At 39.4% G+C, this 20,820-nt stretch overlaps 1 protein-coding gene across 1 annotated transcript in view; it reads left to right on the top strand.

Annotated features, from left to right (window-relative positions):
- disp3 (dispatched RND transporter family member 3) overlaps positions 1 to 15,470 on the top strand; it is a 44,906-nt gene extending 29,436 nt beyond the window's left edge. Inside the window, exons 7-21 of the mRNA XM_047155420.2 lie at positions 64 to 203; positions 300 to 391; positions 3,300 to 3,449; positions 3,779 to 3,940; positions 4,260 to 4,400; positions 5,693 to 5,829; positions 6,830 to 6,999; positions 9,739 to 9,869; positions 10,565 to 10,740; positions 11,826 to 11,952; positions 12,363 to 12,508; positions 12,616 to 12,775; positions 13,021 to 13,134; positions 14,615 to 14,790; positions 15,114 to 15,470. Of these exons, the coding sequence (XP_047011376.1) occupies positions 64 to 203; positions 300 to 391; positions 3,300 to 3,449; positions 3,779 to 3,940; positions 4,260 to 4,400; positions 5,693 to 5,829; positions 6,830 to 6,999; positions 9,739 to 9,869; positions 10,565 to 10,740; positions 11,826 to 11,952; positions 12,363 to 12,508; positions 12,616 to 12,775; positions 13,021 to 13,134; positions 14,615 to 14,790; positions 15,114 to 15,470 (2,379 nt within the window). The remainder of the gene's footprint in view (positions 1 to 63; positions 204 to 299; positions 392 to 3,299; positions 3,450 to 3,778; positions 3,941 to 4,259; positions 4,401 to 5,692; positions 5,830 to 6,829; positions 7,000 to 9,738; positions 9,870 to 10,564; positions 10,741 to 11,825; positions 11,953 to 12,362; positions 12,509 to 12,615; positions 12,776 to 13,020; positions 13,135 to 14,614; positions 14,791 to 15,113) is intronic.
- Positions 15,471 to 20,820: the final 5,350 nt, after the last annotated feature.

Below are 20,820 nucleotides of genomic sequence, written 5' to 3'. Positions count from 1 at the left end.
AAGTATACTTGATTTTTGGACATTTTTGGACACTTGGCTCCACTTTATACATTATGTATGCAGATCCCAGCGGTGCATGACTTTAGTCTGTTCATGTCTCTCATCGTGAGCTGCTGCTGGCTCTGGGTGTCCATTCTAATGCCCGCTGCCCTCTGCATTTGGAATCAGTGTGCTGCTGCCTGCGCTAACGCCTGTCCAAAATGGTAAAACTTTCTGCTTTTGTTAACCAATTCTGAGTAATATCTGTTGATCTGTCTATCTATGGTGTTTGCTGCTTGTTGTTTACTTGTTTACTACAGGTGGAGCACTCTGAATACTCTCTCAGTCAATCTCAGCCCTCTTTCTGATGAGGATGATGATGTGGCTCTTTTGACTGTAGAGACAGAAGCAGGTGTGTTTGGTGTTCCATCAGCTACATGGTATATTTAAGAGTCAGTCCATCTCAAATGGTCCACAAATTGTAACGTTGGCCATTTTTAATTTTTCTTAAAAAAAAAAAATATATATATATATATATATATATATATATATATATATATATATATATATATATATATATATATATATATATATATATATATTTTTTTTTTTTTTTTGTGGTTACATCTATGTATTGGCATTGTAACACCACCAGTTTATTTATGTATTTATTTATTTATTTATTTTCTTTTATTCGGTTTAACCATGACTTTCTGTCATGGCACACAACAAATTTTGGTTATACAGCTGTTTACGGAAACCTCAATATCTCGGCTCAGGATGGCCCTAGCTCCTTGGAAAAAACTGATCTCTAAAGCACCTTACAAGGTAGATGTCCACATGTATGCTCACGATTGCTCACAGTTCCACTTTTACGGTCAGTTTATACTGGGAAGGGTTCGAGTCAGAGTCTTAATTTTGAGGGAGTACCTGGATAAGTATAGTGTGCATGCAGAACATTTCAGGTTTGAGACTTCTCTCTTTCTATTTATGGGGGCAAGAAAGTGACATTTTTTTACAAAATTCCCCTCACTTTCAGGTTGAATATCTCAGGTATGAACCTGAAGTTTTCACAAAAGCAAGTGCTCTATAGTAGCATTCTGCTCTAAAAACTTTGAGTTTGAGATTCCACTGGTTACAGAGCTGGGGCTAGTAGAAATCTTGGGAAAAGTTTAGCTCAAACCTCCAAACTTAACTGCCTGTAACGTTCTAGTAATCCTGAAGACCTTGGTTAGCTTGTTTAGGTGTGCCAATACATAAACACTCAAAAACAATAATAATTAGGAAAATTAAAAATGGTTGAGCAAGCTATATTGGACCATTTGAGATGGAATAATCTTTAAATAAAAAAATTAGAAGATCACAAAGATGTTTTATCAGGTTACTCGTATTATACTGTAGGAAGAAGTTCCTCCTCTTGATATTTTCACTGAGCACAGTTTGCAACCTGCTTTAATTGTGAAATATCTCCAGAATGCCGTCATTTCATGTTATCTGTTCATCGGTGCACCAATATTCACTAGTATTATGCGATATATATATATAAACTGGTTGGTATAGGAGCATGTTTTGTGAGTATGAGTATTAGCAAATAAGCACAGGGTCAGATGTTCAGTATACCTCATTCCAATACCGCTATCAATCCATCGCTAGTCAGCGCTTTTCAATGGCATTCGACCATTAGCTCTATTAGTAAGTATTCCCAGTACCTCATGTCTCAGCAAACAGTTCAGTTCTTGAAAAAGAGGAATGAGTTACAACAAACATCTGCGTGTATGGCGGATGACACCTGGTGGTGTCTGGGGTCACATCAGCCTCATTCCCCTCATCAACAACATCTCCTGTTAGTTCAAGAGGTCGCTCTCCAAAGAGCTATGACTGCTGTGATGGGCAGATTAGTGTTATACCTCATTCCGCTCTGTAGGTGAACATTCCCTTTTAGTCGACTGACAAGGAATAAAACAGACAGAACAGCTTGGGACATACTGTACAGTATATCCACACCCTATACAGTCGTAGCCAAGGAATGGAGTAATGCCCTATTGTGCGAATGATCTAATAAAGAGAATAGAGTAAACCACAGATGTAGTCATAATATCCAAGTGATACAAATGCACAAATGAAAGGTATGAAGGGAAGCCCAAGAGACTGCTGTATAAACATATTCCACAAAAGTTTGGAAGGGAGCGATATAAAATAGTTTGAAACCATGAAGGATTTTCAAAAGACACAACTATGTAAAGAGGACTAGATTAGGGTCCTCATAAACGAATGAACAGGACACTAACATGATCAGCTACCTCAGCCAGGAAGTCAGCATGCAACCTGGCATATTAAGCGTCACGGATAATACCAAGACCAAGTGTGTCCAAAATATCCTAAACAAATATCAAGCAAATTCAAGGGCTGCAAGCTGAAAGAAAATTACAGCCAACAGATACCAAAAGCAACAAAAAGTGAAGCACATCTAGGTAGCGTTCACATATTAATATACTGTACACACACGATAGTGTCATGCTAATTGATTGCTAATTATCCTGGGAGAGAACCAGGTAACTAACAGCGTTTGGTTTAAAAGAAAGAGGTTAAGAACCTACCTTGATACATACTTAGCATTTTAATTAAATATAAAGATTTTTTTTTTTTAAACTGAATCCTTTCCAAATCCTGTTCAGAGGATTTAAGCTAATATTATGTAAGCTGGCAGTAACAGGGAACGCTGAAAAAACATGATATTCTGGCAGTAATAAATGTTCTCTCTGAGAACTCACGTATAATGTTCAGTTCCATCAATGTAATGTTCAGTGGGTGATGAATTGCATTCTTGTGCAAATCAATGTAAATATTCATTTGGTTATGCCAATAAAGCACAGTTGGTTATGCCAATAAAGCACAGTTAATTCAATTAAAAATTTAACACACTTAAAACAGGTTAGCTGAGGACAAGCAGGGGTTAGCGAATTTGCCTCGCACCTCCGGGGTTGGTGGTTCGAATCCCACCCGTTGCCCTGTGTGCACGGAGCTTACAGGTTCTCCCTGTGCTTCGGGGGTAATCCGGTTTCCTCCCCCAGTCCAAAGAAATTGTAGGCTGATTGGCATGTGAATGTGTGTGTGTGTGATTGTGCCCTGCAAGGGGTTGGCACCCCGTCCAGTGTGTCCCCCTACTTTGTGCCCCGAGTTCCCTGGGATAGGCTCCAGGTTCCCTGCGACCCTGTGTAGGATGGATGGATGGATGACCTTTTTGTGTCTCTATCATGCTGAAATACAGCACAATTAAGATGGCTCACTTTGATGGTAACCTGCTTGTGAATCTGCACCAGATCTCAATGATTCCGACTTAGATGCGGCTCTGCTGCCGCTCCCAGATGGATCCACGGAAGGGAACATTGGGTTGGTCAGTGCCAAGCTCCAGAGGGCCCTGCGATCCTGGGTGGCTGAGCCTACAGTGAAGAGACGTAAGGCAATTATAGGTGAGACTAAAATTACAATAAAACAAAATATGTTTATTTAATTTATTAATATTATGTATAGCGTGGACGGAGGGGGGCAAAACACGCTGTAAAATTCTGCGCTTAAATTTGGAAGTAACCAACTGCAGGTGTGGATTAATTTTCTATAACAGAAGCTCTGATGATAGTGCAGATGCATATCACAGGGTTTATTTTTATATATATATAATGTGCTAATTCTAACATGTTATCTTTTCATATATTATATTATTGGTAACTCTGCTGTTCTCTGTTCTATGTTTTTTCTCTCTCTCTCTCTCTCTCTCTCTCTCCCTCTCTCCCTCTCTCAGCTCTATATGTTGTGCTACTGCTTGCTTCAGCATGTTGCTGTAGCCTCCTTAAACCAGCCAGTCATGCTCCTGCACTCTTCCACCACAACACCAACTTACAGCAACTGCTGGATCTCCGTAGCAACCTGAGTGCCCAGGGGATCTCGTGTCACATGTGCTCAGGTGTGAGGCGACACTGACACTGCTACATACCCCGTTTCCTTCCGTGGTCATTCTTATTACCTCAGAGGAGCTCTCACATTCTTTCCTCCCCCAAAATTCATAATAATGCTCTTGCGCTTGAAGGAACCTAAAGACAGAATAAATCAGTTATGAATAATTCAAGAGGGATAGTAACTTGCCTCGAACCAACGTTAAAGAGCTCAATACCAAAGCATAACAAACTCTGACACCACTTCGCCCCAGAATTCTAGGCTTTTGTTACTTTTTGCTGCGCTGCATTATGGATGCTGCTAAAATGGTTTCACTCTGTGTCCCACAGGAGTGTTTATGGAAACGCCACACAGCTTGCACAGCAGCGTCCACGCCATGAGCTCGACATCAAGGAAAAACTCCCCATCAAGCCAAGCTGAAGGGAGTCCGAGACAGCAAAACACCCTCAACGCCACACACACGACAACAGGTCTGGTTTACATTGTGCAGTGTGTTACTGTGTTAGTGTGTTACAGTATGTATTGTGTTACAACACTTGTATGACCTTGTATAGCTCTGGTGATTTGAATTATTTGCCTAAAGTAGGTTTTTATAAAGGGCCTCATTTATCAACGTTTTAGTAAAATTGTTGTAAACACATCTATTGATTTTACGCTCATTTTAGTCACGTTATCAATGTACACTATGTGACCAAAAGTATGTGGACACACGACCATCACACCCACATGTACTCCTTCCCGAAGTTGTATGCTGTAGCATTACAATTTCACTGGAACTAAGAGGCCCAAACCTGTTCCTGCATGACAATGCCTCTGTGCACAAAGCGAGCTCCATGAAGACATGGCTTGCCAAGGTTGGAGTGAAAGAACTTAAGGTGTCCTGCACGGAGATCTCAACACCACTGAACATCTTTGGGATGAACTGGAATGAGAACTGAACCCCATTTCCTCCTCACCCGACATCAGTACCTGACTAATGCACTACCTCACTAATGCTCTTGTGGCTAAATGGACACAAATCCCATTCACAGCTACGCTCCAAAATCTAGTGAAAAGCCGTCCCAGAAGAGTGAAGGTTATTATAAAAGCAAAGCGGGGACCAAATCTGGAACGGGACGTTCAAAAAGCACGTAAGGGTGCGATGGTCAGGTACATGCCAGTCATCCATAAATTAATGAGCAAGTTCACAATACAGTGAAATAGCATCTCCTAGGCGTGTTGTGAGCTAACTCAGCTCTGAGCAGGTCAGCCTCTGAACCGCATTGGCTACCACAGACACACCAAACTCTTCTCTCTTTTATATGGTGCCATTACTTTTATCCTAATCGAAAGGAGAGTCTTATTTATTTATTTTTTTTGTATGAATATGGAACCACAGGTTTTTCAATAAATCTGCGTGTGCAGGAAATAAATACGCAAATTAAACTCGACAGTGTAATCCGTGTATAAAAATGCGAACCTGCATCACAGTCAAGGTTCACATTAGTGACTCTTCTTATACATAAATTTACATAAACTCGATTATTTAATTTTTTTTTTTTTTTTGATTCAGACTAACGGGATTTTCATGAATATCACATTTATTGTGTAAACTCTCCTGAGAAACGATCTACAAATAAATTCGTTCATATGTCCAGTTTGATAAATTAGGGTCGATGTGTGTAAATAAAGTTACCTTTTTTTGTATGTAAATGAAGTTCACCATGGATCAGCAGGTGGTTTTATGTCCATAAATCAAAGGCTTACTTTATCTTCCCTACAGATGGCGTTTTGACAGTTTTTGTGTCTAAACTGGAGGTAGATGCACCTGTTACCCTCTACCGCTACTCCCTTAGTGCCAGCATGCCCGCTCCCTGGAGAGCACTGAGCCCCAGGCATGGAGACGTGCCATCATTTCAGGTCCACACAAACCAGCATGCCGCACTGGTTCACCAAGGGTTCTCAAACTTACTGTATCCAGGGAATAAATTCTGCCGGCCCACACCGTACCGATTTATCTCATTTATATTTAAATGTGTGCAATAATATTTCGTCTGTTTATTAGAGCCATTTAGCTTTCTATTCCTTGGATTAAACCTATGTTATTCGAGAGACCACTTCAACAGGCTAATAACTATAAAAACCTAGTGCTCCCTGCACCCTACTGTGAAAACCACTGATATACATGTCACCCAGCATATGTTTTCCAGACACTTTTAAGAATATTTGACTTCGTAAGAGCACTCAGAAATCGTAAACATTATGTTTCGGCTTTCCCTGATAACATAATCATGCCTAATTACAGCCTGGAAAACATCATCTCAAAAAAAATATACAGTATATTTAACTGTTGCTCTATGAAGGCTTTAAGCAGACTAGAAATTATTGTGATTATTTAGTTTCACATTGAAATGTTTTTAGAGAACAAACCCAACGGAGCATTAGAATAAACCGTGCCGTTTTAAGCACGGGTTATGAACAGTGGCAGCAATGCAAAATGTTCTGCTTTAGTATAGAACATTCAGACAAACGTCAATGCAAAGTGATGGAACGTGATATAAAACGCATTACTAAGTTGACAATGCTTAACATCACATTACCGACTTCAACTTCGATCAGATGATCAGTAATCAGGATAGGTAACAAGAATGCAATCTTCCCGGTTGTAACAGCACAGGCGAATGGTTTTCATAAGAGGTAAATGCTTCACAAAAAATCTATAAACATCGATGCTTATGCCAGGCTGGAGAAAGAATACATGATTTGGCTTGAGCCATTGTGTTGTAAACTGTCAATCTCCATCCAAAAAGTGCAGTAATGTTTTCCTTTTTTTAAAAAAAAAAAAACACCAGCTTATACCCTTGTGGCTCTTTTTGCTTGAATGTGTCAGCTTATGATGGTTTTATTATCATCGCAACAGGCTTATAACAGTCGCCATGGCAACTTTAGTGCACGGCTTACGGTGTGTGTGTCGCATGCCTACCATCCACGGCCACGATGGATGTTGACCTTGGGGTCTTGTGACCCTCGGCACGGCTGGAGGCCGGACTTTAGCTTCTTTGTGGCGTCTAATGAGCAGAAAAACAGCAGGTAAGCAGGATATTTTATTTAATGAGTTGTTCTGGTAATTGGTTTAGAAAGAAAGGTTTTCTACACATCACATGGTGTGAGACAGTGAAGCCCTTAGTGTATTAAATGAGTAATAAAATGCACAATAGAAATACTGTAACAGTCAATATAACCGATACAATTTTTTTTAATAAGTTATGTCAATTTCATGAATGTTCATTAAACATTCGTATAGTCATCTACTACGACATACCTACTAGACCTGGTCATTAAGTTATAAGTTAAATAAGGTGTTTTATACCAGAAACTGTCAAACAGATGTGCATTCTAGACATTAGAGGCTGGTGAACAATTCTCCAAGGCAAGAGATACACAGTAGGATTAATCTATTTATCAGGGAAACCGAAGGTAATAAACTACTGGATTCACCTTTCTAATGACTTTAAAGGGACCAACAAAATGGAGGCTAGTTTGAAGAACATGTTCCGAGCAACACTGCATCTTTTTTGCCCTGAGTAAAAGGTTGGTGTCGGCCTGCATCACGGGTTGGCCTGCAGCTGTTGACACAGAAAGGAGTGTTAACACATCACAGGGAACCTCCTCCAAGTCTGTTGGCACTGTTAAACAAATATCTGGGCTAAGTCGACTTTGACTGTGCAATAACAGAGGTTGGAAGCTGAACTTGCAATTAAGAGATACCTAACTCTGTGTAAATGATCTGTGTAAATTGGCAGCATACTTAACCCGGAGGATGTGACTGATCCAAGAGAGGGGGTAGTGAGAGGTTTTGACTGATTACCATTAATATCAGAATGAAATCCAGAAGTGATGCAAATACAGACAATGTCCTGTGAAAAGTCTCAGTCTCAGTCTCTCTCTCTCTCTCTCTCTCGCCGTGTGATGTTTAAGTGTCAGGGTCCAGTAATAAAGTGTGACAAATGTAAATTCAGGAATGCTTAGTCTGGTCACTAGTGCAACAAATTCACCAACCTTTGCTAAGAGGCCTCTGGATGGACAGTGAGGCAGTTGCAATGGCACCATACTTGGGTCTGGGCTTTGACTAGGACAAAATGGTGACCTGGTGAGCAACACCTAGGTTTGGGTTTCACTTATGGACCAGAGCATCTGGTCACATAACATCTTGACCAGAACATCTTCAAGGTCAGGACAATGGGCTTAGGTTTACTTTCCAGCTCTGTAGGCCTGATAGATTTACAGAATGGAGATATCATCTAGTGTAACATTCTTGTATGCAGTGAGAATAGGATCACACTGAACGCATAAAATAACAGTACGAAATACATGTATATGTAATCAAGGTTCTCATGGATAATAATGCAAGATAAATGCATCAGAAAACTGCTCTCAACTCTTTGGATGGCCAGGGGCTTCCTGATTGCCACTCTAGGTAAAAGATGATGGGGGTAGAAGGTGCATGAATAACTTTTATTATTTGCAGATCACTGCTTAATCAACTTCTACAGTGAAAATGTCAGCACTAGGATCAGAACAGAAATAAAATACAATTTGAGCTCTATTTCTGTTCTGCCTCAGGGATCCAGGTAACCCACATATGGGATTTGTTGGTTAGGGTTGTGAGAGGTACTTCTGTGCTCCTGAATTATGGATGAAGTGATTTAAGTATGATTCAGAACGTCACTGGAAATGTTATTGATGAGGGCTTGAAATAAAGCTGGATCATTGGTTAATTCAAAGGGCATTACTAAGTATTAATGATGACAAGGTTATCGAGATGTTGGATTTGGTCCAGGATTCTTTCTCCCCATAAAGAAGATTCCAGTACCTACAGGAAAGGTAGATGTATTCCTCGATAGTTGAAGTCTCTGGAGCTGAGAGAGAGACAAAAAACGGTGGGGCACATGCACCAGTAAGCTAATCATATTATGAGTGGTCTCTCTCTTCATGTTAGAAAACACTTCCTTCATGTTCTAATAAAGAGACAGGGAGCATGATATGCAGTCTCCAACTCCATCACCTTTGAAAGGATGTGGTGAGCACTGCAATTGCTCATCCAAGGAAGAGTTCCTAGCTTACTCGGGGGAATACAGAGATACCGAGATAGGGAAATGGCGATGGAATTTTCGGCTATACAGATATTTAATGTGTAGGCCGTGGGGAAGGGCTGGTATCTGAATCATTGAGGCCTCTGCTATCTTTAGAATGGGGTTTGCCTGAGCCAGACTCTGGGCCAGGATCTGGTAAGAACTTCTCGACATTCCAGATCACTGTTTATATTTCTGGAGAACTGGCACGAACGGCTTGGCTTGTGGCCGTGGAGCAGGAGGGAAAGGACAACAAAGAGTCGTGGGGAAGAGCTGGCTACCATCATAGATGGCTAGTGAAGTTTCACAGAAAGGTTCTGCAGTTATGTGGAGTGAGGTGAAAGTTAGGGAAAACTTTACCTCAGTCCAGAATTTAGAAGCAGTCTGAAAGTGGATAAAAAATGTTCAAACACAAGAGAAAACCAGAAGAAATCCTGAGAATCAACAAGAGATGTTGCTAAAGGGACTGAGAGACGTGTAATGGTGAAAGCAGAGCCTCATATAAACCACAGTTAAGCCACAGGTGAAAGCAATCAGTCTTGATTAGGAAACAACATCTTCCTCTGGTGGCCACAAGAGGAACTAACTAGATTCATGACCATCACAAGTACATTTGTTCTTGCTCACAGACAGAAATTTTCCTTTTGACTCAAATTTGCCATGTACTGTATAAAAACAAATGCTTTTCCCATCTCAGGAAGTTGTATTTTGCCCAGAACACCCTAAGCCCATACCCTAGCCGTGTGTGTGATGGACCGCCAGGCTGTATGGTCAGTTCTGGGCATGACGGACCCACTCAGGGCAGTTTCTACACCCCTGTGCCTGCAGGTAGAACCTCTGAAACCTCACACGCACATAGAAGGACATTTCTCAAACTGATTTCAAATGTAGTTACTATTAAATATTACCGAGCTCTTAAACGTGAGGAACGATACGTGAATTTGTTGCATTGGACATTCAAATCCAACTCAGATGAGGCCATTTAATATAGTCCTAGTCCTAGACATCTAGCTAGCCTTCCCTCTTAAGGTCTTAACAGAAGTTTTTCCATCATCAGTTCTAACCTAGTCATTTAAACAGCACAGCATGTTTCCAAGAAAAACTCATAAAGCCCTTCATCCTAAAAGTTGCAGCTTACAGACTGTTGCAAAGTGTTAACATCGGAGACTCCTTCCAAAATGATCAATCATTACACATTTCTAAATCTGTTAGTAATAAACATGGTCTGACATCGGCCATATCGATTCCTTCTAAGCATGCCATTGTTGCAGTATGCCACGTAATTTTAGATGCTATTTCAGTTTCTATCGCAGCAGAAAGGAGGTCTGAAATCACATGTTTTTCAAGGAGTCTGAACAAAAGCCAACAGACATTGCAACTCTCATTGTAACCTGTTCAGTCAGTCATAATAAATAATACAAGAAAGTGATACCTTCCTGAACTATCGGTTAATGTCGGGATGCATGGCATTGATTATTGGTCTTTAAATAAATGATGGCTGAGATTATGTTTGGCTCTCTCAGCCCCTAGAGAGGTGAAGAGTTCAAAGACATCTGGCTTTAACCCATGTAGTGGAGGCGGATGTGGCAAGCCAGCAGTACGCCCCCTGGTGGACACCGGAGCCATGGTGTTCGTTGTGTTCGGGATACTCGGGGTTAATCGCACTCAACGTTCAGACAACCACGTTATTGGAGACCTGGTGAGACATCAGAGCACAAATGTATTCCCTGTTTAGCAATTTTATACAAAAGCAGCAATAATAATATCTTTTACGTATACCACCTTTTATATATGGATTGTGTTTGGCAGAACTTGAGACATATTCACAACTAAATGGTAGTCGTTTAACCAAAAACAACGCACTATTAACGTTCAGTATTGCAATCATATTTCAAAAGCACATAAATCGTTGTTGATTTAATTGTTTATTTGATTGGTTTCTTCTTTAGCTATGAATTTGCGTCAGACCTGCATTTACTCACATTTAAAGAAGGGAACGGACAACGGAAAAACCAAGGGCTCACTGAATGGTTTTATGAGAGTGCAAATGATGTAAATCGTATGCTATGAGAGATGTGTTAAACAGCACTCTCCATCATCACCAAAACACCAAATGAGGGAATATGATTTGAAAGAATGGTGTTGGTCACTCCAGTGATACTTGTAGAAGGTCTATTGAAGCTGCTCTGGTGACTCGTGGTGGAACGACACATTAGTAATGCAGGTTCTGATGGGTTTTCCTGTCTATAGCTATTACATGCTGTAATTAGTATCCTTTACATTTCAAACATAGTGACTACATTTTATTTTCTAGTGGGTGTGCTGTAGTTGCACATGTAATTCGCACTTGAAGCTGACATTTCCTGACTAGTTTATTGATTTTAACATGAACAACCTTGTCAAAGTTTGGCCACAGAGAAAAATGACCTACATCGCTGGCTTTCGCTCACAGTTTTAGGGCCAGTTCACATTTCTACATTTTACCTGCTGTAAATAGCTTGATAAGTTGAATGAGATGGAATCAGATAAAGTTAAACACAAAATGTTTAACCTAGGTGACTTTGGGATGATGGATGGAGAACCAGTGATGTGCTGTCCTAGCTACAATATTACTAAAGCCTGAAAGTAAATACTGAATGAGTTGTAATTTTATATATAAACGAGTTTCAAATCTTTTTTTTTTGGCTAAAGTGGCATCTTCAACAAGTCACTGTGCACATTTGGCTTTGATTTAGACTACACTGTAATTTTTGTAATTATTTTTTATTGCCTTCCCCTACAAAGGGCAGTGTGATCTACGATCCTGACTTTGATCTCTTCAATGAAATTGGTCACTTGTGCCGACTCTGCAAAGCCATCGGTGCCAATACACAGCTTGTCAAGCCTGGCGGGGCACAGTGCTTGCCTTCAGGTGCAAAGACAAACACATACACATGCTGACGCTTGCAAGAAATCTGGTATAAGAGGAATAACACATTTCAGGGTGTACTGTCTTTGGGAAATAATTAACTACGGGGCAGTAAGAGTAACTCTGCTTTCCATTGATCCACATAACACCACCCGGTGGTTGATTATTTTCTAATAACGGGACATGCTTACAAAATGATGCAAAGGCATCCAGAAAAATGTACTAGAGCTTTAAAAAAAAAAAAAAAAAACATGGTGTGATTATTTCATGTCATCTCATGCTGAGACATACAGTACGTACATGCAGTACCACACACACACACACACACACACACACAAGGAATCTTTGTTAGATTTTTTTTTGGCTATTGCTCTTCTAGTCTCATCCACCAGGTCACTTTTCTTCTGATTCAGGCAACAGTCTCACATCTATTCTTCCTCTCCTCCACCCTGAGTGTCAGTCTCTTCCCGAGCCCAACCTCCTGCCTGGCCAACTATCCCATGGTGCAGTGGGTATGCAGGGGGGGCGAGTACACTGGATCTCCATGGCTTTTGAATCAGTGAGTTTAACATGGCTAATGGAACATGCGTTGTTTAAAATCGCGTCACGAGTAAATCTGGATTGTTATATGCTCCTGTTCCTTTTCCCCTTGTCTTGAAAACCCAGACCACCTACAAAGGGAAGTCCTCATTTCAGGCCTACTCAGATTTCCTGCAATGGGAGAGCTTCCTGCAGGAGCAGTTGTCATCTCTCCCACAAAGTTCAGCTCTGCGACGGGGTTTCCAGACCTGCCAGCACTGGAAGCAGATATTCATGGAGATCATAGGTGCATGAAAGAAGGAGAAGGGGGATAGCTACGAGAGAGAGCGAGAGCGAGAGAGCGAGCGAGAGAGAGAGTATACATGATATAGGATGAGTCTATAATGAGTCTATATTTAATAATAGCTATAATAAAGAAAGAAAATTGTGAGCGATTGCATGCGATTTAGATTAGTCAAGTTATCAAGATCAAAGTCGACATATCCTTCTAATTTATGTCATTTGTGTCATTTCTTGATTTCCTAACTGTAGGTGTGGAGAGCGCACTATACAGTCTGCTTCTGTCCTTGGCCATCTGTATAGCATCTGTCGCCGTGTTTACTGTCCATCCTCTATTGTTGCTGCCTATCCTGCTTAGCATTCTGGGTAAGAGACATCGTCTTCCCTTGAACCTGCCTCAGCGGTGTTCCCTTGACCACTGTCCATACCGATAAACTTGTTTGGACAATAACAACCTACAACAGTAGTTTTGAGACTCCAACATGTAACTAAAGCCAATAAGAATACAGAATGCCTTTGCTCCTGCTTATTCATGCAATTATCCAGTAAGCCAATTATGTAGCAATGCAAAAAATCATGCAGATACAGGTCACAAATAAATACTCTGTACTCCTGGGAGTGTTGAACAGAAAAGCACCTCAGAATGCACAACACTTTCAAACATGAGGTGAATGGGCTACAACAGCAGAAGACCACATCGGGCTCCACTCCTGTTAGTCAAGAACTGAATATGAGGCTAGCGTGGGCATAGACTCTAGGCAGAAACTGGTTGGGTGATGAACGTGAAAACACTGCCAGATTCTCTGATTGGATAATTGATTGGACGTTTGAGCAGGGGTACCTATTAAAGTGGCCAGTTAGTGCGCATGTTTAGCAGTGGATGTCAACTTTCACTCAACAGAACATCACTGAAATGATATTATATTCAATTTTGGATCTTTGTTCCTAATACACTGAATGTGTTAGTGGTTGAGAGCATTTGCTCTTTACTTTCAGTTCATTTATATGTTAATGTAATATACCAAACCACAGGGTAATATGTAATGGGGAAATATAATCACTATTACACAAAGTTAATGAGATTGCTTATTTATTTATTTATTTATTTCAAAAATAAAAGACCCTTCCCATTAACCAAGGCAACTGATCAGAAGACAAATAAAGACAGTTAATTCCGGCTGCCGGGCAACTCACAGATTTATAGCAATGCACTCATTCTAATACGTTATCATTTCTATAGTAACTTACACAGGGATAGTACGGTGGACGCGCCACATAATCTAAGGCTAATACAATAAAACAAAACAAAACAAAAAAATGTTATTTATATAAAGAAAAATATATAATCATTCATATGGTACTGATTTCTGTAAGGAGATGCTTAACATTCGTGGAAGGAGTCTCCAGTGTCAGTGTCAATTGTAGCTATAAACAGATAAAAGTAAGATGTGTCCTTCGTTAAAACATGTAAAGAGATATCGTCATTGAAATCATTTTAGTAAATGCTCACACCACCCTGTTGTTGATTATTTTTCCAGTGACAAGTGTTTATTCCGTATGAAAAGCATGTAAAGGCGTCAAACATGATTAAAAAGACCTAAAATCTGTGCTAAATAATGCATGTTATGAATACTATAAAGACTGCAGCAACAGCAGCTAGTATACTCTTTAATACTTGCGTTTTTACTTGATAAATATATATATATATATATATTCAAATTGATATATGATGTGTGTATGCACTGTGTATTATATCTTGCCTGGCCAGTTAAATGAATTCTTGGTGCTACGTGAGATGGACTGAAGATAAGAGTGGTGTATCTGTATTCGTTCTGCCCATGTTCAGGTGTGGTGTGTATGGTGGTGGCAGTGATGTACTGGTTGGGTTGGGAGATGGGTGCGGTGGAGGCAATCTCTCTCTCCATCTTAGTTGGCTCGTCAGTGGATTACTGTCTGCACCTGGTTGAGGGCTTCCTGCTCGCTGGAGACACAGAAAACATGGGGACTGTCAGTCACAGCACGGTATGGGCTCCAAACAGACATTCACATCTCTTTGTGAGCTGGAAAACATAAATCCATTCATAGTAGATTCACACCTTGTTCTGCTATTCTCTGTATTATGGCTAAAAGCACAATGGGTTTCGTGTTAAAAGAGTCTGAATACACTGAGGACTTGTAGATATTTTCATTATGACATGACTACAATATCGGATTGCAGTTTTCTTGGGATTACACGAACTAAACATTTGGCTACATTGACACGAGAATAATTTCAAGCCAAGACAAGAGTTTAACACTTAACCCCAGCACCTCTTAGGCTTTTTGTGCATTTCTGTGCCTCACAGGACCCATCGACCGAGCGTCAGCGGCGAACACTGGAAGCTGTCAATCATGTTGGAGTTGCCATAGTATCCAGCGCAATCACGACTGTGATATCCACTGTGCCATTGTTTTTCTGCACGATTATGCCTTTTTCAAAGTTTGGCCAGATAGTGGCTATTAACACTGCCATCTCAATATTATTCACCCTCGTCGTGACCACAGCCCTACTAGCCACAATGGGGCCTTCACACTTCACTCGGCCACCCCGAGCGGTTCTCAAAGCCAGCCTGGTGGTTCTTGCGGTGGGGCTCTCAGGGTGTCTGTTCTGGTGGACTGGATCACAGCTGATGCCCACTAGCTGGAGCTCACTTATTACTTAGACCAGATGTCTGCTGATCTGAAAAAGACTGAAGAATCCAAATGAATTAAAACAGAATTGTTGTGTAGTGACACAGCAACTGAATGTACTTGGTGTGTAAATTATTAGAATGTACATGATACTGTATACATGATACTGTACTACTATGTTACAATTAAAAGGGCGGTCCTCGTGGGACATCTTAAAGGAAAGCTCCGCCATGAATGACTTGCATGTTATTATTATTATTATTATTTATAATCTGCATTTTTTTCTTGTTTACTTTAAGCATCTCTCATCGACAGTGTTCTGTTTTCACTTTGGTTAACGGTCACCTACATTACCCACAATGCTGTTTGACTACTCGCGGATAGTGGTGCCAGTGGGATTTAGTCCTCGCTTCATCTCTATGTAAAGAGAGCAAATGTAGTACAGCTTTAGCCCTTTAGTGTCCAGTGCTCTCAACTCCTCACCTGTACGCTCTGTAGAGCGCTAACTAGCCGAGTCACAACTCATTCGTATCGCTGCTTTGTATTCTGGGTCTTTGAGTCCAACATTTGCTGTTTCCATTACCTTTATGTTAGATTTCTCGTTAATACGACATTGAGCATCGCTGGAAAATGTGAAAGTGAGAAAAGAAGCTCTTTTTAGGCGCTAATACCGATATCAGGCCATTATCCCATACGTTTGAGATTGCTGAAATCATCGTTACTGTGCTGGCAATGTCCCGATGTGACGTCACACTCGCGATCTTCTCACAGGAATAACGAAAATACAGCACCAACCAACAAACTAGCACGACAATCACTAAGCACATCACAGATATTTCAATGTAAACATTTGTAATGTGTTTCAGGGTGGACTTTTCCTTTAAGTGTCAGCCGCGAATGTGCGGAAGACGAACGTACAAGGTCATACAGTCAGTTAAACGAATCTGTTATTAAAGAACTCCTCAAGTAGAAAAACCAGAATGGTTTTTCTTTGAATTTTTATCGGATTTAATGAGTAAAAATCAAAAAAGATGGTCTAGGAAGATCGTGGATATGCCGCCTACCTCAGGTTATTAAAAAAAAAAGAAGAAGAAGAAAAAAGAGGAACCTGTCCAAGTATCAATATTGAGTCTTGTAAACGGAATAATAATAAAAAAAATATTTTGGTATGTTCCAGCTCCATCCTAAAGGATAGCTGAAGAAAAGTTTGACTTCTAAAATATTATTTACACAATGTCGTTCTAACGCAGCTCTGCTCTGGAGCTTTAGCACTGACGACGGTGTTCTTATAAATAAAAACAAAACAAAACCTTTTCAAATCTAGTCAGTTGATGGTACTGTGTAACCATCGATAGGTTAGGAGTTGTGTTTTCAAGTACAAACCACATAAGAATTTTGTATAATGATTTGTTTTGTGAAACTGACCAACATGCTGTTCTAATGGTTTTATATCACTGTAAATCTGTACTTGAGTCGTTGAGATGTTTCCGTTGAATTGCTCCTTTTAAAAAAAAAAAAAAAAAAAAAAAAAAAAAAAAAAAAAAACACTATTTATACAATGTGTTGTATAAATGCTGTGCTATTGGTTCTCGTACATCAAATCAATACACTCACCTTGAGGGCATTTACAGTCTTTTTGTAGTTTGTGAAGTATGTGTCTTTGAAACGTACGTGCAAACAGCCTGCCCCGAATGCCTTGACCCCTTTTTTCACCTGTCTCACTTTTAGAGATTTGATTTCACAATGTACTCCATCACAAAGAACATCTCTTTACAAAGGTGGAATTTTTTTTATAGGGCTGTTGGTTGTTACTGACACAGAAAATATGGGATGAGTCCTTTTTTATGTTTATCTTCTTGATAAAAAAAGAAGAAGAAAAGGAAATAACATGACCAAGGTTAAGCAAGTGGTAGCTTAGTGGTTCTCTCTGGGATATGAGAGCGCCACTGTTGCAGCCGTGACCCTCAACTTGACCTTATATGCACATTAGGGGTTGCATAGGCTAGTCGACTGATCCGTTCAGTAGTTGCCTCTGTGGGGAGCTGGAGGCTAGTCAGGTCAGTGGAAAAAATAGCAAGGGTAAATATACTGTAAATGTTAGTCTGAAAACTAGACAAATCCAATTTTGAAGTCCCCCCCGCCTCTTTTGCTTTAATGGACTGTTAACTCTTTGATATCTCTTTGCATGAACTGCACTCCAGCGCACACTCCCAAACGAATTCGTCCTGCAGTTATTTTTCTTGTCTTTCAATCCTTAATAAAAATTTTAATAAAATTTGTTCACTGTGGGTGAATTCCGTCATGGCCAGCACTGTGGTTTCAGAGCCACGGATTGCACATCATCTAAACTCACTCAGCTAGTTTAGAGTCAGATCAGACTTTAAATAATTAATTAATTAATTTAATTAAATTTTAAAAAAAGCATTGAAGCTGGAAATTTTATTTGTAGACTGTAGACACAAAGTTAGCCAGTTTAAAAAAAAAAAAAAAAAAAAAAAAAAACTTATTACTGGTCAACTAGTAAAAATTGTAGTAGCAATCTTGCAACCCCTCATGGACATATTGATACATTCATGGTCATGCATTTAGTCTAGTTAAGGAATGAACTCTATTTAAAGCACAGGCTGTATAATAAAATAGCCGAACTGAAACCAAATAGAGAATCTACAGATTCAAGCCCAGATTGTCAGTGATCAATTACAGAAAAAAGTATATTTTATTTCAAAAGCCATTGAATACGCAACACTGAAATTGAAACGTCACTGAACTCATATCATTTAAATGCAGTATATTACTTTGAAAACCACACATTTGGATTTCTCTCTTTTGAATTAGCCTCCTTGAAATATAAAGTAGTTCCAGTTCAGTTTTCAGAAATTGAAATAATGCATTCAGGTTGCTCGATCCAGTCAAATTTAGGTGGCAGCCCATCCACCTCCACTTTCATCCATCCATCCATCCATCCATCCAGGATACGCACAGATAGTTAAAAGCAATTAAAACTGGAATCCAATTAACTTATTGCCAATCTCTCATTCTATTTCCAAAGGGAGTTTAACTACAGCAAAACTGAATTTAACTGAGGTTAACCCCAAACAAAAATACAGATGTTTGGCTTCTGAAGTAATATATTTCCGTGCAATTCATTCAATAATTTGATTGAAAACTAAAATCTTAGTTTCTCTTCCATCACCTTCATTTTGAATAAAGCTCTTACTGGGCTTTATCTGGATGTCCCCATCAATTCTGGTTAATAATTAATGCCCGAGTCCAAAGATCACCATTAAAAATTCATCACGCAGGTCGTGTATAATAGATGCTCCAATGACGCGGCACTAAAATGATTTTAGCCCAGTGTGAGGATTTGCTGGAGGAATTTTCGTACAGTCGCTTCAAAGTGCATGTTTTTACATAAGTGCATGTTTTAAAATAATTTTTAAAAAAAACACTGAACATGGGCGCACGGTGACTTAGTGGTTAGCACGTTTGCCTGGCCCTGTGTGTGCGCGGAGTTTGCATGTTCTCCCCATGCTGCGAGGGTTTCCTCCTCCAGTCCAAAGACATGCATGGTAGGCTAATCGGCATGTCTGTAGTGTGTGAATGTGTATGTGATGGACTGGTACCCTGTCCAGGGTGTACCCCGCCTTGTGCCCGATGCTCCCTGGGATAGGCTCCAGGTTTCCCCTGACCCTGAAAAGGATAAGCGGTATAGAAGATAGATGGATGGATGGATTCAGGCTAACATCTACCATATATGGCCACAAAGGAAGCACTATTAAAATGACCAGAAAATGTTATTAATCCTGTTTTTTTTCTATTATTATTAATATTATTTAATCCATATAAAAACCAAAATAAACTACATGCCCTCATTAGAAATTCGTTCCATTTAGTGTGGATCCGCTTGGGTCAGTTGGACCCAGGAGGCAGTGTAAGACTTGTTATTTGTTAACATATGATTCCAAAACTCTTCTGAACTCTGAAATTTATCTTTCATCAAGACCTAGACTTTAAGGTTACTTCAAATTTACATTGAGAAATTCGATTCATCTGAGACATTTAGAAAGTGGATTTTTGAAGAGTGACCAGCGATAGATCATTACTATTCTGTAATATCACATACAGCAGGGGTCTTCAATCTTATCCACAAAGGGCTGGTGTAGCAGCAGGCTTTTATTCCAGCCAAATTGGAGGCACACTTCATAGTTGATTGGAGATCAAGATGAACTGATTAAACGAGTAGAATCAGGTGTGACTCCTGCTTGGTTGGAACGAAAGCCTGCAGCAACACTGGCCCTTTGTGGATAAGACCCCTGATGTACAGTTTGGTGCTATAAGGTTCTATCTAGCAGGTATTTACTAAACTAATCTTTTAATCATCTTGAATAACTAACAAATGGTATGTTTCGGCAAATTTTGAGCATGTTTCGAGCGAGACCAGACTATATTGTAATCATAAATGCTTTTCAGTAGGTTTTATTTTTCTCTGTGTTCTCCGAGATGCAAGATATTTCCATTTTTAAAAACTAACACTGTTCCTAAACAAGATATTTTACCTTGGAATTTTATTGTAAAGCATTTAGTAATATTAAAATGCATTAAAACGCAAACGTTTTTTTTTTTTCCACGTCTACTAGCTCCCCTTCAGTCCCTGATTATACTGGAAAGGCAACCTATGTCGTGTTCATCCTTTTTTCCATTTGTAGGTGGTGATTGGCTGACAGATAGAACATTATAAAAATTAAGTTAATCTGTATGTATGGAGATCGAGCTTTTCATTTAATTTTATTTAAATAAATTATTATAATATAAATAAATAAATAAATAAATAAATAATGTGTTTGGGTTTTTTTTTTTTTTTATACCCAAATGCCAAACACAACGAAACAAAAGCAAGTGAAACTATCTTGAATATAGTCAGATTGATGTAGAATTTCGTATTATAAGATCACGCAAACCCAAACGTAAGATTATTAAACCTATCTCTAGACATTTTTACTAATTCCAAGCTTGAATCTGTTCTTTTGGCAAATCATTTATTCGTAATTTTTTGAATTTATTTCTAAGTTTAATAATCTTAGCATTGTATGTAATCTTATAACAGGAAATATAACTAGATAAATCTGACTATATTGACGATATTTTCACTCGCTTAGGTGACGATTTTTTATTTATTTATTTATTTTTACAGTTTATAACTTTAGGACACTGAGCTCACGAAATACTGTATCATGTTCAACCAACCTGACCTCTGTTCACTTGGTTTACTCCAAATGTTCTTTTTGCACCAGTTTGTCGATGTTAATCAGTTTGTGATCATGTCGACGATGGTTGGTAACCAAACCTTTGAACAATCAAAAATTCACAGTTAATCTAATCATC

This window comes from Ictalurus punctatus, chromosome 5, assembly GCF_001660625.3.
Source record: "Ictalurus punctatus breed USDA103 chromosome 5, Coco_2.0, whole genome shotgun sequence".
Classification (NCBI taxonomy): domain Eukaryota; kingdom Metazoa; phylum Chordata; class Actinopteri; order Siluriformes; family Ictaluridae; genus Ictalurus; species Ictalurus punctatus.
Note: the sequence above shows the minus strand (reverse complement) of the source record. Positions and strands in the feature narration are given on the sequence as shown.